The sequence below is a fragment of the Lynx canadensis genome, chromosome D4 (assembly GCF_007474595.2).
Source record: "Lynx canadensis isolate LIC74 chromosome D4, mLynCan4.pri.v2, whole genome shotgun sequence".
NCBI lineage: Eukaryota > Metazoa > Chordata > Mammalia > Carnivora > Felidae > Lynx > Lynx canadensis.
In genome coordinates, this window is record NC_044315.2 from 70,625,214 (window position 1) to 70,642,887 (window position 17,674).

Here is a 17,674-nt window from a genome sequence, read left to right on the forward strand (position 1 = left end):
GAGATTTCCTTGGAAATCTCTGCCTCCAAGGCTGTACGCTCCTTGCTGCAGAGTAGGGACCACCTCAGAGCTCAGGGGACCCCACCCCACCAGGGCCCCGCCCAAAGCTTACCACTCAGCAGGTTCCCAGGGCATGCTTATCCTCATAGGAATGCACTTTGACCTCTTCAGCCTCTGGGCTCCCCTCCCACACTCCTGAAGTTCCCTCAGCTTAGGGAGTCCCTCTGCCCCAGATCTCCAGACCTTAGCCCCAGTCTGGTCCCTCCAACTCTGATAAAGTTCAGGAGAGTAATGTGGACATCTTTGCAGCCTCCATGAGCCGGGTTGCATCCCTTCCTTCCGTTTATCTTTGTGATAGAAATAACAGCCAGGAAGTTGAATCCTGTAAGAAGCATTTTAGATGGTTCCACCACATGGACCACAGAACCAGTTCTCTGCTGTGAGAGCAATTGCGCCCTGTGTACTCAAAACTCGACTTGGGAAAAGAGAGAAAGGGTAAGAAGGGAAAACGGAGATGCTCTCTGGTTTCACAGCTATGCGGAAGTTTTATTTTATAGCCACGCCTCTGTTCCCTGGCCAAGAATGAGTTTGTATTTTTGGTGGAACTTAAAAATAACTGGATTAAAGGATCAGGTCACCTGTTACCTGGGGAAAAGTCTTTCTAATTTAAATAGCATGGCCTTAGTAGGAAGTAATCTGGGTTATTCAGAGTAGGAAGCTGGTTGTGCAGCCTGCCGCTGATGTTTGAGTGATTTGGGTCACACCAGGCATTTAGGCTAGGAGCCTGGGAGGTCACAGCTGGTAACAGGCTGGGTCAAGAGGTAACAGCCTGAGGGTGGTGGGGAGGTGGGTGGGGAAGCTGTGAATACATTTGAGTAGAAGTTACAGCTTCCTGCTTGTCCTTGTAGCAAAGGACACCTTTTTGGTAACCCCCTGGTCCCAGCCATATCTGCTAAGGAAAATGTACCTCCTTCAAGTTCTTTCAGCTCATGATACGCCCAGCAGCAGACGCAAGGAAGAGAGAGCACACTGGCGTCCATCACCCCAGCTGGGCAGCTGTCAGGACCCTGATGTGTTTTCTGGGCAAATTACACAGTCTTCTAGAATCTCGCCTGTGCTGTTGACTCTGTGGTGTTGGGAAGGAGTCACAGCCTTTATGCATGGTGTCTATTGCAATGTCTGGGATGTGGGGTATTAATATTTTGCCCCTGGGTTGTCGTGGAGGAAGCAGAGGACTCTCCTCAGAGGCTGGCTGGAAAGGTAAAATTCCCAGACCGTGCAGGAAGTCAGCACCCTCATTTCTAACTAGGGGGCCTACAGGGAGAGCAAAAGAAAGGAAGCTGAAACTAAGTCTCCAGGAAGTCTGTCTCAGTTCCTTTCTGAATAAATGGTGGGGAGGGGTCTCTGACTTCTGAAGCCAAATTGCGTGTCTCCCATCACTTCTAGAGATACAGGTGTGCAAACGGTCAACCAGAAAGCCAAGTGAATACTCTTTAAATCTATCCACCCTTCTTAACATAGCCCTAATCATTTTGGAAGCCTGCTGTCACTGAGAACACTTTTTGAAGTATTAGGAGAGAATTTGGAAGAACTGGCCTTCAAATCCTGTCTTTGCCACTTCCTAGCCAGGTGATCTTGGGAAAAATCTTTCAATTTCTCTAAACCTCATATTCTAAAGTTTTAAAACTAAAGTTTTGCATACAAAAGGGCCTTGTTGCAAGTATCAGCCCAGATCGTGTATGTTTGTGTACTATGAACAGAGTGTGTCCTCAGTAAAATGGAGATGTGACAGGGCACCTGGGTGGCTCAGTCGGTTGAGCATCCGACTCCTGATCTCAGCTCAGGTCACGATCTCACAGTTTGTGGGTTCGAAATTCGCACTGGGCTTCATGCTGAAGCCTGCTTGGGATTCTCTCTCTCCCTCTCTCTCTCTGCCCCTCCCCCATTCTCTCTGTGTCTCCAAATAAATAAACTTTAAAAAAATGGGGATGTGACACTCACAGTGTGCCCACCAAACAGGCTCATTGTGCTGCCTCATTCACTTGTACATCTGTGCAGCTAGTAGTGTATCGGCAATGGTCCAGGTTCTGTTCAGGCCAATGTGTGACCCCTCCTCTGCTTCCGATGTGACTGGAAAAGATTAGGGAGGTTAGAGATGCCTTAGGTCTGACTTCTAGCCTTGCCTCGGCCTTTCCCCTGTAATTGCCTCATGTGGATTTCTTCTCAAAATGAAAACTTCCCCATCACGCCCTGCTCCTCCCCACAAAAAGTCAACCAGCTCCCAGAGAGAATTTAATAATGGTCATTTACACTTCCGTGTAAAATTGCTTAATAATAAGGAACATTTGCATTAAACACTTTGCGGTATACATAGTACTTTTAAACACATTATCTACTCTAATTCCCGAAACAGATTTGAGAGATCTTGTTACAAGTCCTGCTTCCAAAGGAGTTACAGTCTGCCAAGGAGAGTCCCATGATTGTCTTGCATAGGGTCTGGCAGAACTTTCATAGGCGATCCCGGGCACCACCCGTATTGTAAACTAACCCATACTAACTTGTTTTGCATGACTATTAAACACGTTTTGGTAAATAGCGGCAGCTTGAGACACAACCTGGCTACCGGGTTATAACAAAAGCACGTCTTGCACTGAGTTCTGGCACCCATACAGACGTTTATTAAGCAACCATTTGTAAAAGTAGGCATAAAACCTACTGTCTGTAACCTCAAAGAAATCCCAGCTCCTGAAGATTCTACATGCTCCAGCCCCACCTTGCATGAAGACAGGTTTTACAAGGCAGGATTCCCTTACCCTATAGGGGTTAATAAACCATTAAAGTCCTCTGAACCTAAAGGCAGAGAAAGAGCCATTTTGCTTTTAGGCTCAAAGCACCATCCCTAAGGGTGTACGAGCCCCCTTCCCCTGCCCTGCTCACTCTGTCTGTAAATCTATTTCGGGAAAGGACAGAGAACATCTCTAATCCGCAAATTTGAACACCACCAACTTCACCAGATTTCCAGTTTTTATCATGCTAATTGACAAGCCACTAATTTCACTGATGAAAACCCATTTCTCACCTTAATGATGCCAGTTGGCAATGCCTCAGGGGGCCACGGGAGTTAAAGAGAGCCAAACTACCCAGGAAGGAAGCCATCTGTGGAGCCTGGAATTTCTGATTAGATCCTGGTTGACCACTCCTAGAGTGTATATTCCCAGTTAGGTTGGCTATCTGCTTCTGAATGTAATTTAAACTAATTTCAAACACACACATACAGCTGTATTATATTGTCTCTGCCCACATCTTCTAAAGTAAATAGTAGACGTCCTGACCAGCTATTAGCTATTTGGGGAAGCCAGTAGGCTGGCAGGTATTATGTGTCGTGCTCTACAAGGCCTCCACCTGGAGGGTTAGCAGGGGCAGTCCAAAGAGGGTGCCCCTTAGCACCCTTTGAAAATCCAGTTTGCTCGGTTTTGTTTTTGTTTTTGTTCTGTTTTGCACTGAGGCACAGTTGATTTCAGAAAGACTTCCCAGTCCCCTTGATGAATGTGTACTTTATCTGAATCCGGAATCAGGTTCACCTTATCTGAAGCATAGGGAAAAGTCTAGTCTTTTTAATCTTCGAAGGGAGCGCTGAGCATTTGTTGGTTTGAGCAAGACATCATTTAATGACACCAAGCCCAGATTCCTGCCACTTCTGTTTACCTGGTGTAGTTTACAGGTGGCTTTGATTGTATCAGGCCATCTTGCGTGAAGGTAAATTCCTCCAGTTGAGAACAGAACTCAGGAATTTGCTCCTTTGTTATAACTGTTGCCTAACTTTCCAAAAACTCAGGATCTCTGAGGCATGGTTGTGAATCAGTAAGTCAGGGTTATCTCTTTAATTACTTCTACCTTGATTAGGGTGTACAGCTGCTACTCTCTGAAGTACATGGAACAGAGTTGTCAAGAAAAATGTTCTGAATTTATGGAAAGAAGCGGGAGGAGCCCCCTTGTAACGGGAAGGAGAGAGAGCCGCTTTCCTGTTTACACCCTCCAGTGCCTAGATTTTTTACACAAGTGTATTGGAACGGAATCATGTCTCAGTACATTGGGACTCCAAACTCTGACTTTTAAGCAGTAATCAGCATTTGTAAAATCTCAGTTTGACCCATCATAGAAGATATTCAAGGAATGAGACTCATCATTTCTGACGAAAAGCTAATGGTAGTCTTTTTGACATTGCAAAAATGTATCGTCAGAAGCTGTTCTCAGACTTTTAAAGTTTTGAATTGGAACACTTGCTACTTCAGAAAGTATGCCTTGAAAAGGGTTGGTATACTTTTTAAGTTCTGAGAGAGAAAAAAATGCTGGCAGAGCATCTCCTAGCTCATTGTCCGGCGCTTGAATGGACGTACTCAGGAGAAAGAGACAGCATGCTCTTGGGCAATGCTGTGGAGGGGGTTCAGGACCTTCTATCCCTGTGATTAGCAACAGGAGAGAACTATAGGCAAGTTTTTCACTCCTCCTGACAAGACGAAATAAACTCCAAAAGAGACTTAGGGCTTCCTAGGAAGTCCAATTTTTGTTAAGAAAAAAAGTGTCTCCTGGAGCTTATTGTTGCTGCTAATCTCATTATGACCCCACAAAATAAGCTTCCTGCATGTTTAATGAATGGATTAATGACCAAATGAGCTATAGAATGAATTATTTGCCTTTTAAATTCCTTTAATGCTATGCCACCCTCTTTCCTCTTATGCCAACTACTCTAAAATACTTTATGTTCAATAGGGCAGTGATTTTCAACCATTTTTCAGTTCCAGCAACTTCCTACCATTTTCCTATCTTCCCTCCTCCGCCCCCAGAAGCCAAAAAGGATACAGGAAAAGCTCTCCTTATTCCCATAAAGACTGTTAGCAGTAAATCATTGACTAAATGAAGCTGGGGTGGGAGACTCACAGATAATCTGTCTCTCACTGTAGCAGTGCCTTGTGTCTCTTTTTGTTGGTCTCTTTATTCCAGTAATAGCTTTCCATGGAGTGGGCTAATTTTGACGTAGGTTTATTTGAAATTGAATGGCAGCCAGTAAGTGGCAGGCATTCAAATTTTCTGTAATTCTTAGGGTGCCTAGGTGGCTCAGTCGGTTAAGCATACCCCTCTTGATTTCAGCTCAGGTCATGATCTCCTGGTCATAAGATCAAGCCCCGAGTCAGGCTTGGTGCAGAGCACAGAGCCTGCTTGGGACTCTCTTTCCCTGCCCTTCCCCCACTCGTTCTTTCTTTCTCTCTCTCAATAAATAAATAAAACTTAATATTTTTTCTGTAATTCTTAATGACATAGATATTACTGGCGATTGCCTTGCCAAAAGAAAGTCTAGTTAATGTTTTTAAAAGGCAGTAAAAATGTCTTTGACATGACTCTTGATGTCATTCTAAAGATAAAAGAACCATTAGCTAATAATGGTAAAAAAAATAAAATAAAATAAAGATATTAGTATTATAAATATTAATGGTATTAAAGGACCAGATTTGGACAAAGACCAGAACTAGACTGGAAGTTCATCCAAGACCAGAAGGTATTGACAAAAGAATCATTGTTACCTATTCCTAAAGAAGGAACATATATTACTTGATTGATTTAAGTCTAAAGGAGAATGTAAAAAATGAAGAGTGAAAGAAACCACCTGTTCATGGGTGACCTTCCAGCTCATGGATGACCTTCTAGGTCATGGATGACCATGAGAGTTTTCAGCATTCTGACAGAAGTGCAGAGCATGTAGGGTAAACTCCCATGCTGTTTAAGTCTCATGAACAAATCCATAATTATGAACCTTCCTTGGAAGTGTTTTGAAATGAATCTCCTGAGAAGCATCCTGAGGTGGTGTTTTAATATTATGTTCTAAGAGTTTAAAATTGTTCACAACCGATGCAAATGAAAATGGTACCATCTTGCAGTTTTTGCATTGTACTATGTCAGTAATACGAGGCATACTCTAGACTCAAGAGAGGAAGACAAGCCTGACCAAGGTGTCAGTGAAATTCTTGAGGGACACTCAAATTAGGCTTACAATTTACCACTGAATTTTCTGAGATAAACCAGAATCCTTGGGTATGAAAAAAAAATCCTCCTAGAATTTGAAAATTAATTTTACTAATGCCAAAAAAGAAATCACATGGGATTGGTGAAAATATAGGATTTATTTCAAAACATTAAAAAGATGTGGTTTTTCTTATTGAACAATAAGATTGGGGCTATCACATATAGTGCATTTTAGGAACTGGAGAATTGCTGCTGGCTACTAACTTTTCAAAGCAGCCCTCATTCCTTAACTAAGGAGTGTTGTTTTGATATAGTCCCAGAGAACAGAACTATACAGTCAGTGGCTTTGGTTACGGTGTTTATAATGTACATGATCGATTAAGAGCCATTGCACTGGGGCCCTGTAGCTGTTAAGGAGCCATTGAAGGAATCTACTGTTTTCCAGTATTTTCTCTTAGAAAATTTTTCCAGGAAGTTTCTTGTCTCCAGAAATATTGCATTACATATGGCAGAGGATTTCAATAAAAATCGCTGATGCCAAAGGACCTTCTTGCTCTACTTGGGGACACACAAATAGTCCTATTACATTTCTGCAGTTGTTTGCTATTAAGATGTTTTATTAAATTCTGGTACAATTCCTGTATAATCTTTTCTACTTTAGAAGATATTTGAGCAATGTCTTCAAATGATCTGAATCTTAATTTACTTTTAAATGTAAGAATGGGACTGGCATTTATTGAACGTTCTCTGGACCCCCAGTAAACAAAGCAGAATCTGTAACATCGAGAGGTTTATGAATGAATTACCACAGCAAAATGAATATGCGAAGAATTGTTAGAAGAGAAATCTCTGTTCCAAAGAACTTGTCATTGCTTCAGTTTTTCTTCCAGTGAGTTACCAGTTAATTTCTCAGGGTTCGCCTCCATAAGAGATTTAATAGTTAACCCTGACCTTTGTTGTCTGTTTATTTCAGAAGCCTCCCCAGCTTTCTGAGGATGATGTCCGGCTAAAAAACGAGAGAGACAATTGCAGCGTCAGCCCCCTGGAGCCTGCAACCAGCTCCCTTCCCCCAGATCACAAAAACATGGAAATTGAAGTCTCTGTTGCAGAATGTAAAAGTGTTCCTGGAATCACCTCTACCCCGCCTTCCATGGACCACCCCTCCCCTTTCTACTCACCCCCCCACAATGGCCTCCTCGCTGATCACCAAGAATCTCTGGATAATGATGTGGCCAGAGAGATCCGCTATCTAGACGAGGTGCTGGAGGCCAGCTGCTGCGATTCTGCTGTGGACGGAACTTACAACGGCACATCGTCCCCAGAGCCTGGAGCAGTCGTCGTGGCGAGCAGTCGAAGCCCACCTGCCCACACAGCCATCCAGCCAGAACTCACGGAGAGGGCAGTGGGCAGACAGGCCCCTCCTCACATCGAGTTCAGCACAAGCAACTCTGACGCCATGGCAGAGGGTGGAAAAGCCAACGGCCACTCGCCTGACCAGCCCCAAGATCTGCTGGGGGACGGCCTCCAGGCACCCGCGAGCCCCAGCTCCTCCACCAGCTCGCGGTGCTCGGGCCGTGACGGGGAGCTCACGCTCACCACACTGAAGAAGGAGGCCAAGTTTGAGCTGCGTGCCTTCCATGAGGACAAGAAGCCCTCCAAGCTCTTTGAGGACGACGAGAATGAGAAGGAGCAATTCTGTGTCAGAAAAGTGAGGCCTTCGGAAGAGATGCTGGAGCTGGAAAAGGAAAGGAGAGAACTCATCCGGAGCCAGGCCGTGAAAAAGAATCCTGGCATCGCGGCAAAATGGTGGAATCCTCCCCAGGAAAAAACCATCGAGGAGCAGCTGGACGAGGAACATCTGGAGTCGCACAAAAAGTACAAGGAGCGCAAGGAGAGGAGGGCGCAGCAGGAACAGCTGCTCATGCAACAGCAGCAGCCGCCCCCAGCCCAGCTCTGCGCGGCCCCTGTGGCCTCCCGTGACCAGGCCAGCGTGGCAGAAAACGTAAAGGAGGACATCGTCACCGAGCAGATAGACTTCTCTGCTGCTCGCAAACAGTTCCAGCTCATGGAGAGTTCCAGGCAAACAGTGGCCAAGGGCCAGAGTACACCTAGGCTCTTCTCTATCAAGCCCTTTTATAGGCCTCTGGGGTCAATCAACTCAGACAAGCCACTGACCATCTCGAGACCAGCTTCCGTCGGGGGCCTTCCAGAAGACAGTGGTGCATCAGCAGCCAAGGGGCAGCAGAAAGCCAGCTGTGCCCTGGAGAGTCAGCCTGCGGGGGGAAGCCAGGGCAGCACAGCTCCTCAGGGGAGGGAAGGGCCCTACAGTGAGCCTTCCAAACGTGGGCCCTTATCCAAACTGTGGGCAGAGGATGGGGAGTTTACCAGTGCCCGGGCCGTCCTCACTGTGGTCAAGGATGACGACCCTGGGATCTTGGATCAGTTTTCAAGGTCAGTCAATGTCTCTTTGACCCAAGAGGAGCTTGACTCTGGTTTGGATGAATTGTCAGTGAGGTCCCAGGATACCACTGTCCTGGAGACCCTGTCCAACGATTTTAGCATGGACAACATCAGTGACAGCGGGGCCTCCAATGAGACAACCAATGCCCTCCAGGAGAATTCACTGGCTGATTTTTCTCTGCCCCAGACTCCACAAACTGACAACCCTTCAGAGGGCCGAGGAGAAGGTGTCTCCAAGTCCTTTAGTGATCACGGTTTCTATTCCCCTTCATCCACACTGGGAGACTCTCCATCGGTTGATGATCCCTTGGAGTATCAGGCTGGTCTCCTGGTGCAGAATGCCATTCAACAAGCCATAGCCGAGCAAGTGGATAGAGCTGTGTCCGAAACCAGCAAGGGTGGGACAGAACAACAGGGACCTGGAACAACTCTAGACGAAGCTGGCACTGGGGCTCCCAGTTCAGAGAAGCCTCAGAGCATGTTTGAACCGCCTCAGGTGTCTTCTCCTGTTCAAGAGAAGAGGGAGGTATTACCAAAGATTCTGCCTGCTGAAGACCGGGCACTCAGGGAAAGGGGGCCCTCCCAGCCACTGCCAGCCGTACAGCCCAGTGGCCCAATAAACATGGAGGAGACCAGACCGGAAGGGAGCTATTTCAGCAAGTACTCAGAGGCAGCTGAGCTGAGGAGCACAGCCTCGCTCCTGGCCACTCAAGAGTCCGATGTGATGGTTGGGCCCTTCAAGCTGAGGTCAAGGAAGCAGCGGACTTTGTCCATGATCGAAGAAGAGATCCGAGCAGCTCAAGAAAGGGAAGAGGAACTGAAGAGGCAGAGGCAAGTCTTGCAGAATACCCAGAGCCCCAGGGCAAAGAACGCCCAATCGCTGCCCTCCCGAACGTCATGCTACAAAACCACTCCAGGTAAGTGAAGTGCGCACCAGAGACAGACGCCATGGGAATCGGTTGATTCCAGCTTATGTGTTTCTTTGTGGAGCCTCCTCTGGGTGTGGCTAGAATTAGTGTCGGGGGCACTGACAGAAGGGTTTTTGTATCCAGGGACATGCAACTGGAGTCAGAAGAACCCTGGGCCTGGACGGTGTGCCATTTCCCAGAGGATGCAGTGGCTCCTTTCCCATCGTTCTGTTCCGGGTTTGGTTTAGTAGAGAATTGTTCTCTTTTGTTTGAAAGGGCTGCCTCTGGCTGAGGGAGGGGCAGTGTGTCAGAGTGAGCCCATGTGTGGACTGTGTTGGAGTCAGTAGCTTGACCCTTAGCATCTGTAGTTAAATCGAACCCATCTGATTTGGAGGACGTGCTCTACTAACGCCGTCTGAGTGCCAGGTTCTTTCCTAGCAATGGCAGTCATGACCCAGGGTTGCGGATCGACCATAGATGTTTTTGTCCCTCTTCTGTACAATTGGATTGGTCTTCCTTTTAGTCATCACGGTGCCATTTCTTTGGAATCAGGGGTGGTCTCATTCATTCTTATCCTATGACACATTTGGAGAAATTGACTCTTTGTAAAGGCAGGTCTTTAGTCCCCTCCCATTGCCTGGGCAGTCCCTTTGTATACTTTGTGTAAATGGCTGGTGTTAAGTATGGTGGTAATGTTGCTACCATTATAGACAACAGCGTGACCAGTAGTTTTTGTTTCCCATTTGGATATGATGGCAATCAGAGATCTGCACGTCCTGCTGCAGAGAAGTGCTACTCAAAATGTGATCTGGGCTAGTCCACGGACTGTTCGTTACCGGTCCATGCCGAGAATAAGTACAGACATTGAGAGCAAGCATTTGAAAATTCTTGTCGCAATTTGGTATTGTCCTCAAATCCAAGTGTGGAGTTTTGTGCTTTTTTTAAAGTATTGGTTCATAATGGACTGAGGGGTAACTTCTTTCACTGGAGACTATCTAAAAAGCATTACCCTAACATATAATTGTTGGCGTTTGACTTGGTTTATCCAGATCTTATTCCCATCTTGACACTTGGCTTCCGTCAAATCTACAGTGACTCAAGGTAACTCTTTTGATTATTAATTTTTAAATTTTGAAACAGTCTCAACCTTAAGTTCCCAAGTACAGTACAAATATCTCTTATTATGAACCATTTGAGAATAAATTGCCAACATGATCTCCGTCATCCCCAATTTTATAGAATATGCCTCATTTTGGATTTGTCTATGCTTTCACATGAGTACATGTAGGTTATGCATCTTTGGTAGGACTACCACAAAAATGCTGTTATTTCTTCTCACTGTGTCCAATCAGGGACAGATGTTGACTTTTTTTTCATATAATATTAACTTGGATCACTTGATTGAGGGAGTGTCTTATAAGGTCTAGAGTAAAATTACTTTGTCCTTTGTAATTAATAAATATTTTGGGGCCTCTAGGTGACTCAGTCAGTTGAGTGTTCGACTTCAGCTCAGGTCATGATCTCATGGTTCATGAGTTCAAGCCCCGTGTCGGGCTCTGTGCTGACGGCTCGGAGCCTGGAGCCTGCTTCAGATTCTATGTCTCCTTCTCTCTCTGCCCCTCCCCTGCTTGTCCTCTGTCTCTCTCTCAATAAACAAACAAACAAACAAACAAACATGGGACGCCTGGGTGGCTCAGTCGGTTAAGTGTCCGACTTTGGCTCAGGTCATGATGTCCTGGTTTGTGGGTTCAAGCCCTGTATTGGGCTCTGTGCTGACAGCTCAGATCCCGGAGCCTGCTTTGGATTCTGTGTCTCCCTCTCTCTCTGCCCCTCCCTGCTTCGTGCTTTCTCTCTCTCTCTCTCTCTCAAGAATAAATAAACATTAAGATTTTTTAAAATAATAAATAAACATTAATAAATATTCTGTACAGTTAGTTTGGTACTGTGTAATCTTTATCCTACTTCTCATCAAACTTTAAATCTATTCATGTATCTATTTATGTAAGTATGGTCTTGTGGGTTCCTATTATATTCAGTGGGTTATAATCCATTTCTGTTAGTTTTATTCTTAATTTGTGTAGATATAGCTTATGGGAGCCCTTTCAAGTTAACTTCATGTCCTTTTGAAATGGTCTCATTATCCTATGGACATGTCCTCACTTTCTGACACCACAATATGTTCCAGTCTCATCTGATACTTTCCTAACCCTGAAATCAGCCATTTCTTCAAATAGCACTAATTCCTGTTAGTGGAGAATGGAATTTAGAAATCAAAATCTGGGTGATTAGTGTGCTCATTGTTATTAGATTGTTTGTCCCTGTTCCCAGGCACTCTCAAAGAACAGAATTAGAGAATATATACACATTCTGTCTGTCTGCCTGCCTGTCTGTCTATCCACCTACCTACCTACCTATCTATCTTGAAAACCATGAGCTCACCCTGATACCTTTAACTCTAATCTAATACCACAGGGCTCATATTCTCCCCATATTTGTAACCTCCTTGTTGACAAGATACCCACTTCAAATACCCTTGATGTATTTATTGTTTGAGCAATCCTCTCCTTGCCTTATGTAACCAGTCTCCTATTTTCCTTACCCAACTTGGGTTCCAATACCCTGTGCTAGGTCACCTCTGTCCCCCACCCACCTGCTGTGGCTCCAGCACAGCACTCTGGGCCACTGTGGTATCCTACCCTCAACTGCAGACACCATCTTGTAGAGCTCCTCCCCAGTGGCTTTTGAACTAAATTGTTCATGAAGGAAAGAAAGAGAGGAGAAAGAGGAAAAGCCTGGTGACTTTCTTGATATGGTTTTTAATTCCTACAGGTCACAGGGCAGTGGCCAGCTAAGTGAGGCAAAGAAAACTTGCAAGGGAGGATTTTTTGTGTGTGTGCTTAATAGTGACCAGTTGACTTTTCCCAAAGATCCTTAGTTGTCAAGTTCATTTCAAATTCTTGTAGGCTAGCTTGGCACAGAGATGCCAATGGGCATTCTGCATGGTATCCTAGAAAAAGGTTTTATACCACTTGAATTCAGCCCAATCTGAGGAGCCTACTTCACGTGTAAGTGACTGTAAAGGGCCTGCACAAGAGCCCAAAGTCTGGCAGAGGAAGGTTCTGCAGGCATCTCATCAACTTCTGCTCACATAGGAGGTAGATACCATGGCTCTCCTGTCAGTTATAGCTGGCTCTACCTACCTAACCCTCCCTTTATGTTATTTATTATAGAACCTTCCTGCAAGTGTGTGTGCTCAGTGGGTATTTTCATTTTTCTTCACTCCACTTGTTTTGTTTTGTTTTGTTTTTAAGTAGGCTCCACACCCAGTGTGGAGCCCAATGCAGGGCTTCAACTCATGACCCTGAGATCAAGACCTGAGCTGAGATCAAGAGTCAGATGCTTAACTGACTGAGGCACCCAGATGCCCTTTACTCCTCTTCCTAATTGAGCCTCCCACCATATTGTTCCCTTCCTTTATTTCTCCCATGTGAACAAGATTAAAAACATTTCAACACTTTCCTCTGTTCCCTGACCTGCTGCAGTCTTTTGATCTTCCCCACCAGGCTTAAAATAAGACAGGGTTCCAATGTTTTCCCTCAGCATCCCAGCAGCCCAGGACTACTTTTCCCAGCACTTCCCTCCAATGTCCTCCCCTATATCCCATTCCATAGGATTGATTCTGCCACTTTGGTAAGATGGTAATCCATCCATGCAAGTCTGCATACTGCAGCTGTCTAATTATTGTACTGAACACAGTCATGAAAATGATGCATGTGCACCTCATTCCTTCATGTTTATCTCTAGAACATTTAAAGTAGGTGGCAGGGCTTCCCAGAATTATGACATGGATTGAAAGGAACTGAATGAAAAATGTGATTTTCTTTCTCTCCATGCCTGGTAATGTTTGGAGTGTTGCTTGGCTAGCCAGCCTCTAAGTTCGTAATCAAGGAGGAGGCTGACACATCGCTCTGAGCAGCCAAACTGGACGATTCATGGCCAGGGTTAGAACCGTTGGCTCCAACTTTGGTTTGGTGAATGGAGATGTTGCTAAGTTCCTATTGTGCTACTCCACATGTCCCACCAGTAGAGGTGACTCAGCTGGTCTGTTGCATGACCCAGCATGATGATTTGATATCAGGTGATGAAAAATATAATTTTTAACCTCTCCTCCGGTGGAAATCATGTTGATGACATGCTGGATTCCTAAAACCTAAGGCAAGGAGAATCCACTGAGAGCGAAGATGCAATAGGGAAAGAGAAATCTACTAATTCTCTCCAACCATTCCCCAGGTGTTGAAAAGATAAACTTGTTTTTGCTTTTAGTTTCCCTGCCTTTCAAAGATGGAGAAAGATATTTTTAAAATGATACTGTCATTTTCAAAAAACAGTTGTTAGGAAAATTATTTTGGAAATTGTATCTTGTTGGCTCTTAGGAGATTTTAAAGGAAGAAGTTCCACTTAAATAGGATCTGTGTGACTTTTGCTCATACAGAGGTGAGCAAGGCAGATGCAGTTCCTGCCCTTAGGGAACTTACAGCTCAGTAAGAGAAACTTACTTCAGACGAACATGGCGATTTCATGGCAGAGAAGCATGAAAATCCGTAAGAGCACAGATCAAGGAAGATCACCTCACTGGGGGTATAAGAGAAGTCTTCCTTTCTTAGGAAACTACTATCCAAGCTTTGAACTGAAGGGGTAAAGTTGGGCTCAGGGGGTAGGGGCAATCGTTCCAGTGAGAAGGAAGGGCACCAAGGAAGGCCCAAAAGGAAACAGAAACTTGGTATGTTTGAGGTACTTAAATAAGGTTAGGGTGGATTAAAGGAAGAGATTTAAAACAAAATGAAAGAGTTGGTTTGAAGCCAGACAACAAAGAGCTGCCTTCATCCATGAATTGATGGAAGAAAAGTCTTTCCACTTTATTTTTTTTTCAACGTTTATTTATTTTTGGGACAGAGAGAGACAGAGCGTGAACGGGGGAGGGGCAGAGAGAGAGGGAGACACAGAATCGGAAACAGGCTCCAGGCTCTGAGCCATCAGCCCAGAGCCCGACGCGGGGCTCGAACTCCCGGACCGCGAGATCGTGACCTGGCTGAAGTCGGACGCTTAACCGACTGCGCCACCCAGGCGCCCCAAAAAAAGTCTTTCCACTTTAATGAGTCCATTCCACCAGCTTCTGTTGAGCTCTTCCTCAGCATAAGAACTTCTGAAGGCATGTTGCCATGCATGTTGACAAAGGCTGTGTGTCGTGTGGGAAGCCATATTCCCAAGAGTGAACACACGTGTGCCTTCTGTTGATGGCACTCAGAAGTAGAGAAGAAAGGAAGTATTCCAGCAGGTGCACTAGCCTAACACACCCCTGAGGATCAAGTTTGGGAGGAAAACCCAAACATTTTATTGACGTTAAAATCCGGATCTTTCCAAATGTCTTTTCATATTAAGGCTGTCAACAGTTCTCACTTTAGTGCCTGGTGTCTATTATTGGATATCCTGGTTTCACTTCCAAATTCTAGGCATGACAGAGAAACCCAGTTAGTTAGGTGATGATTACTTTGGTTTTTCAAAACAGTATCCATTTTCATGCCAGATGTTGAACTGATCTACCAAGTCAGATAAGTTGCCCAGTGGGACATTATGGGGAGTGGTAAAGGAGAAGGTGTGGATATTGAGTTCCATAACTTGGAGTGTCTGCTCATGTTTTTAATATGTGGAAAGATGTGATAGTTACATATCTTATAAAGATAAAATTTCCAACGAGTTTCAGCTTCAATTGTCAGTTTGAATTAAGGTTGCACAGGAGGTGATCGTTACATTATTATAAAGATTATTGGCTGGGTCTTTTTTTCTCTCTCCTCTATTATCTTCAAATATCATGAAAAAAAAGTCCTAGACAGAAAAAAAAAAATGATGTCAGCATAATATTCATGAAAGAGAGCTTGGTGGCTTATTCCATGCTAAAGTAGTCTTCACTGGAGATGCCCTCTTTGCTCCATAGTAGAAGACCATGTGTTGGCAACTGGTAGAAAAATTCTGTCACAGGCCCAGGTGACAGAGGGCTCTCCTTCAGGAGTATACAGTGTTTCCCTTTCACACGGCAGGCACAGGTTATATAACTTGTAGGGGTCCAGCTGGCTGTGTGGCAGTACTAAAGCTTAACTTGGAGCACCTTGCAGAGCATTATCTCTACTACCATATTTCCTGAACATTCTCTGGTGACAGAAGCCTAATCGTGGTAGCTACAAGTTACCTTAAAGCTGTGTACCATACTAGTGACTTCACACACATTTTCTCATTTTTCATTTTCTCATTTATTCCTCCCAACGGTCTTCTAAGATGTAACACAAATTATCCAAACCCTTGAGGCCAGATCTATTCAGAATTTTTCTGATTTAAGAAAAGCCATAATGTGTATATACTATTATTTATAAAAGCATTGCAATGCATATGCTATTATGTAACCACCACGCCCCGCCCCGCCCCAGACAGGGTCCCGAGCTACCCCCTATCACCGCATTAGATTTCTGCTATAAAACTGAAGAGGAGAGTTAGTTTCATCAAGTGGGATCGTTACATCAAGAAGGACTTCATGCCTGGTCTCGTGAGGTTTGCTGCCAAGTAAGTTATGACAAAGCTGGTTTTTTAGAGCTGGTTTGGATTTTCAAATGGGACATAAGAGGTCATGGGCCTATGCTATTATTCCCCTTTCAAAGAATTAATACCAGAGTCCAGAGAGATTAAGTAACCTGCCGAGGTCACTCAGCCAGGTAGTGGCAGAACCAGGTTCAAACCCTGGCTCATCTGATTCCGAAGTCCTTATTCTTTCTATACCCTTTCTTAGCCACCCCTGAACCTGCCCCTCTGCCCTGGAGGTCTACAAGGTATGTAGTAACATCTCCCTTCTCCAGCCTACAGTGATTGAGCTCAGTCTCCCCCTGACCCTCTCCCAGTCTCCGGTCTGACCCCTGCATTGTCTTGGGTCCTTCCTACCCCCTGCTCTTTGGACCCACTCTACCTCTGAAATGCCCTGCTCATCACGGTCTGGGCGAATGAGTTTGCTCCCAGAGGCCACGAGACAGTGCTACCCTAGTGACCCAGAATGGGTCCTTTGTGCTTTCAGAACTTAACCCCAGTGCTCCAAATTACAATAGGCAAAACTGCTGGTGCTGTCCAAAAGAGCTGAGCAGATGGCGGAGGGGACCAGCATGGTCCGGGTGAGCTATCTAGCCTGATGGCTCCTGTGAGTTCTTTCTGGAAGTTGGTTTACCAGAAAGAAGCTCATTCATTCCAGACACAGGTCTATTCCCTGAAATCTTTGGACAAATTAGGTACTTAAATGAAGACTCAATCTCTTGGTTTGAGAACATGCAGGAATAAGTGTTCACTCCATTAGCTGAACATGTTTGGTGGGTTGGGGCCAAAGCCAAATACATTAGTTTACTGGTGGTCATTGAACACCGAGACTGCTTTCTGCTCTTCTCTTTGCTCATGATTGATCCTTCTACCTGGGACCAGAAATTCCTTGTGTTTTATTTGTCTTCAAACTGATTTATTTATTTACCCAGCAGATATGCTCATTTTTAAAAAACACATGCCATTTGGGAAGGAATTGTCAAGAAAAGTTTAGACCGAAGAAGTGTTTGGCAAAGGGTGAATGTATGTGGTGAAATCAGGACTTCTCAAATCCCAGAATTCAAACTTCTCTTTGGGCATTGCCCCCCAAGGTTTGGAAGGGGCAACTGCTGAGGCTAAGCCTATCAGCCCCGCTCCCAAGAAGGTAGGGACTCCAGTCTTTCTCCCATGAAGAACCCGCGGCTCTGGCTTCTGGGAAGTAGAACTTGAGAAAAGGCACTACATCTCTACCGGTTTAATTCCCCGCTCTAAGCAAGTTCTGCCACCACTGCTCATTGTGCTGGGTCTTCTGATGAATGCACAGTGTCACGGCTGGCCCCCAGTGGTGCTCATGCCTTGTTGGGGACACCACATGGCATCCGTGTCGCCTACCCTTTACCCCTGTGTGTGGCTACTCCGTGCTCCAAGTTAGGAGAGCAGCTTCCAAAAAAAATCAGACTCCACCACGTGCTAAAAAAGATGTAATCTTGAGCTAAGAAAGAAAAGATGAATCAAAGGACCTAATTCTTGTAAAAATCCCTGCTCTACCCCTCGTAAGAAATGTGAGCTAATCAAAGCCAGGCGTGGGAGCAGGATGTCCCCTGTGACTGCAGGAGTCCAGTCAGGATATGACTGTGTCTCTTAACCAGCCATGCTGCTATTCCCTCAGGAGACTGGCATTT

General features: G+C 45.1%; 1 protein-coding gene across 10 annotated transcripts in view; it reads left to right on the forward strand.

The window, feature by feature from the left end:
* The window catches only part of PALM2AKAP2 (PALM2 and AKAP2 fusion), a 331,612-nt gene that overhangs the window by 289,313 nt on the left and 24,625 nt on the right, over positions 1-17,674 (forward strand). For 9 of the 10 annotated variants that reach the window (XM_030292893.1, XM_030292899.1, XM_030292897.1 and 6 more), the window contains one exon: positions 6,992-9,395. In XM_030292893.1, the coding sequence (XP_030148753.1) occupies positions 6,992-9,395 (2,404 nt within the window). Of the gene's footprint in view, positions 1-6,991; positions 9,396-10,435; positions 10,488-17,674 lie in introns of all 10 variants that reach the window. The other variant, XM_030292896.1, reaches the window with a different exon arrangement.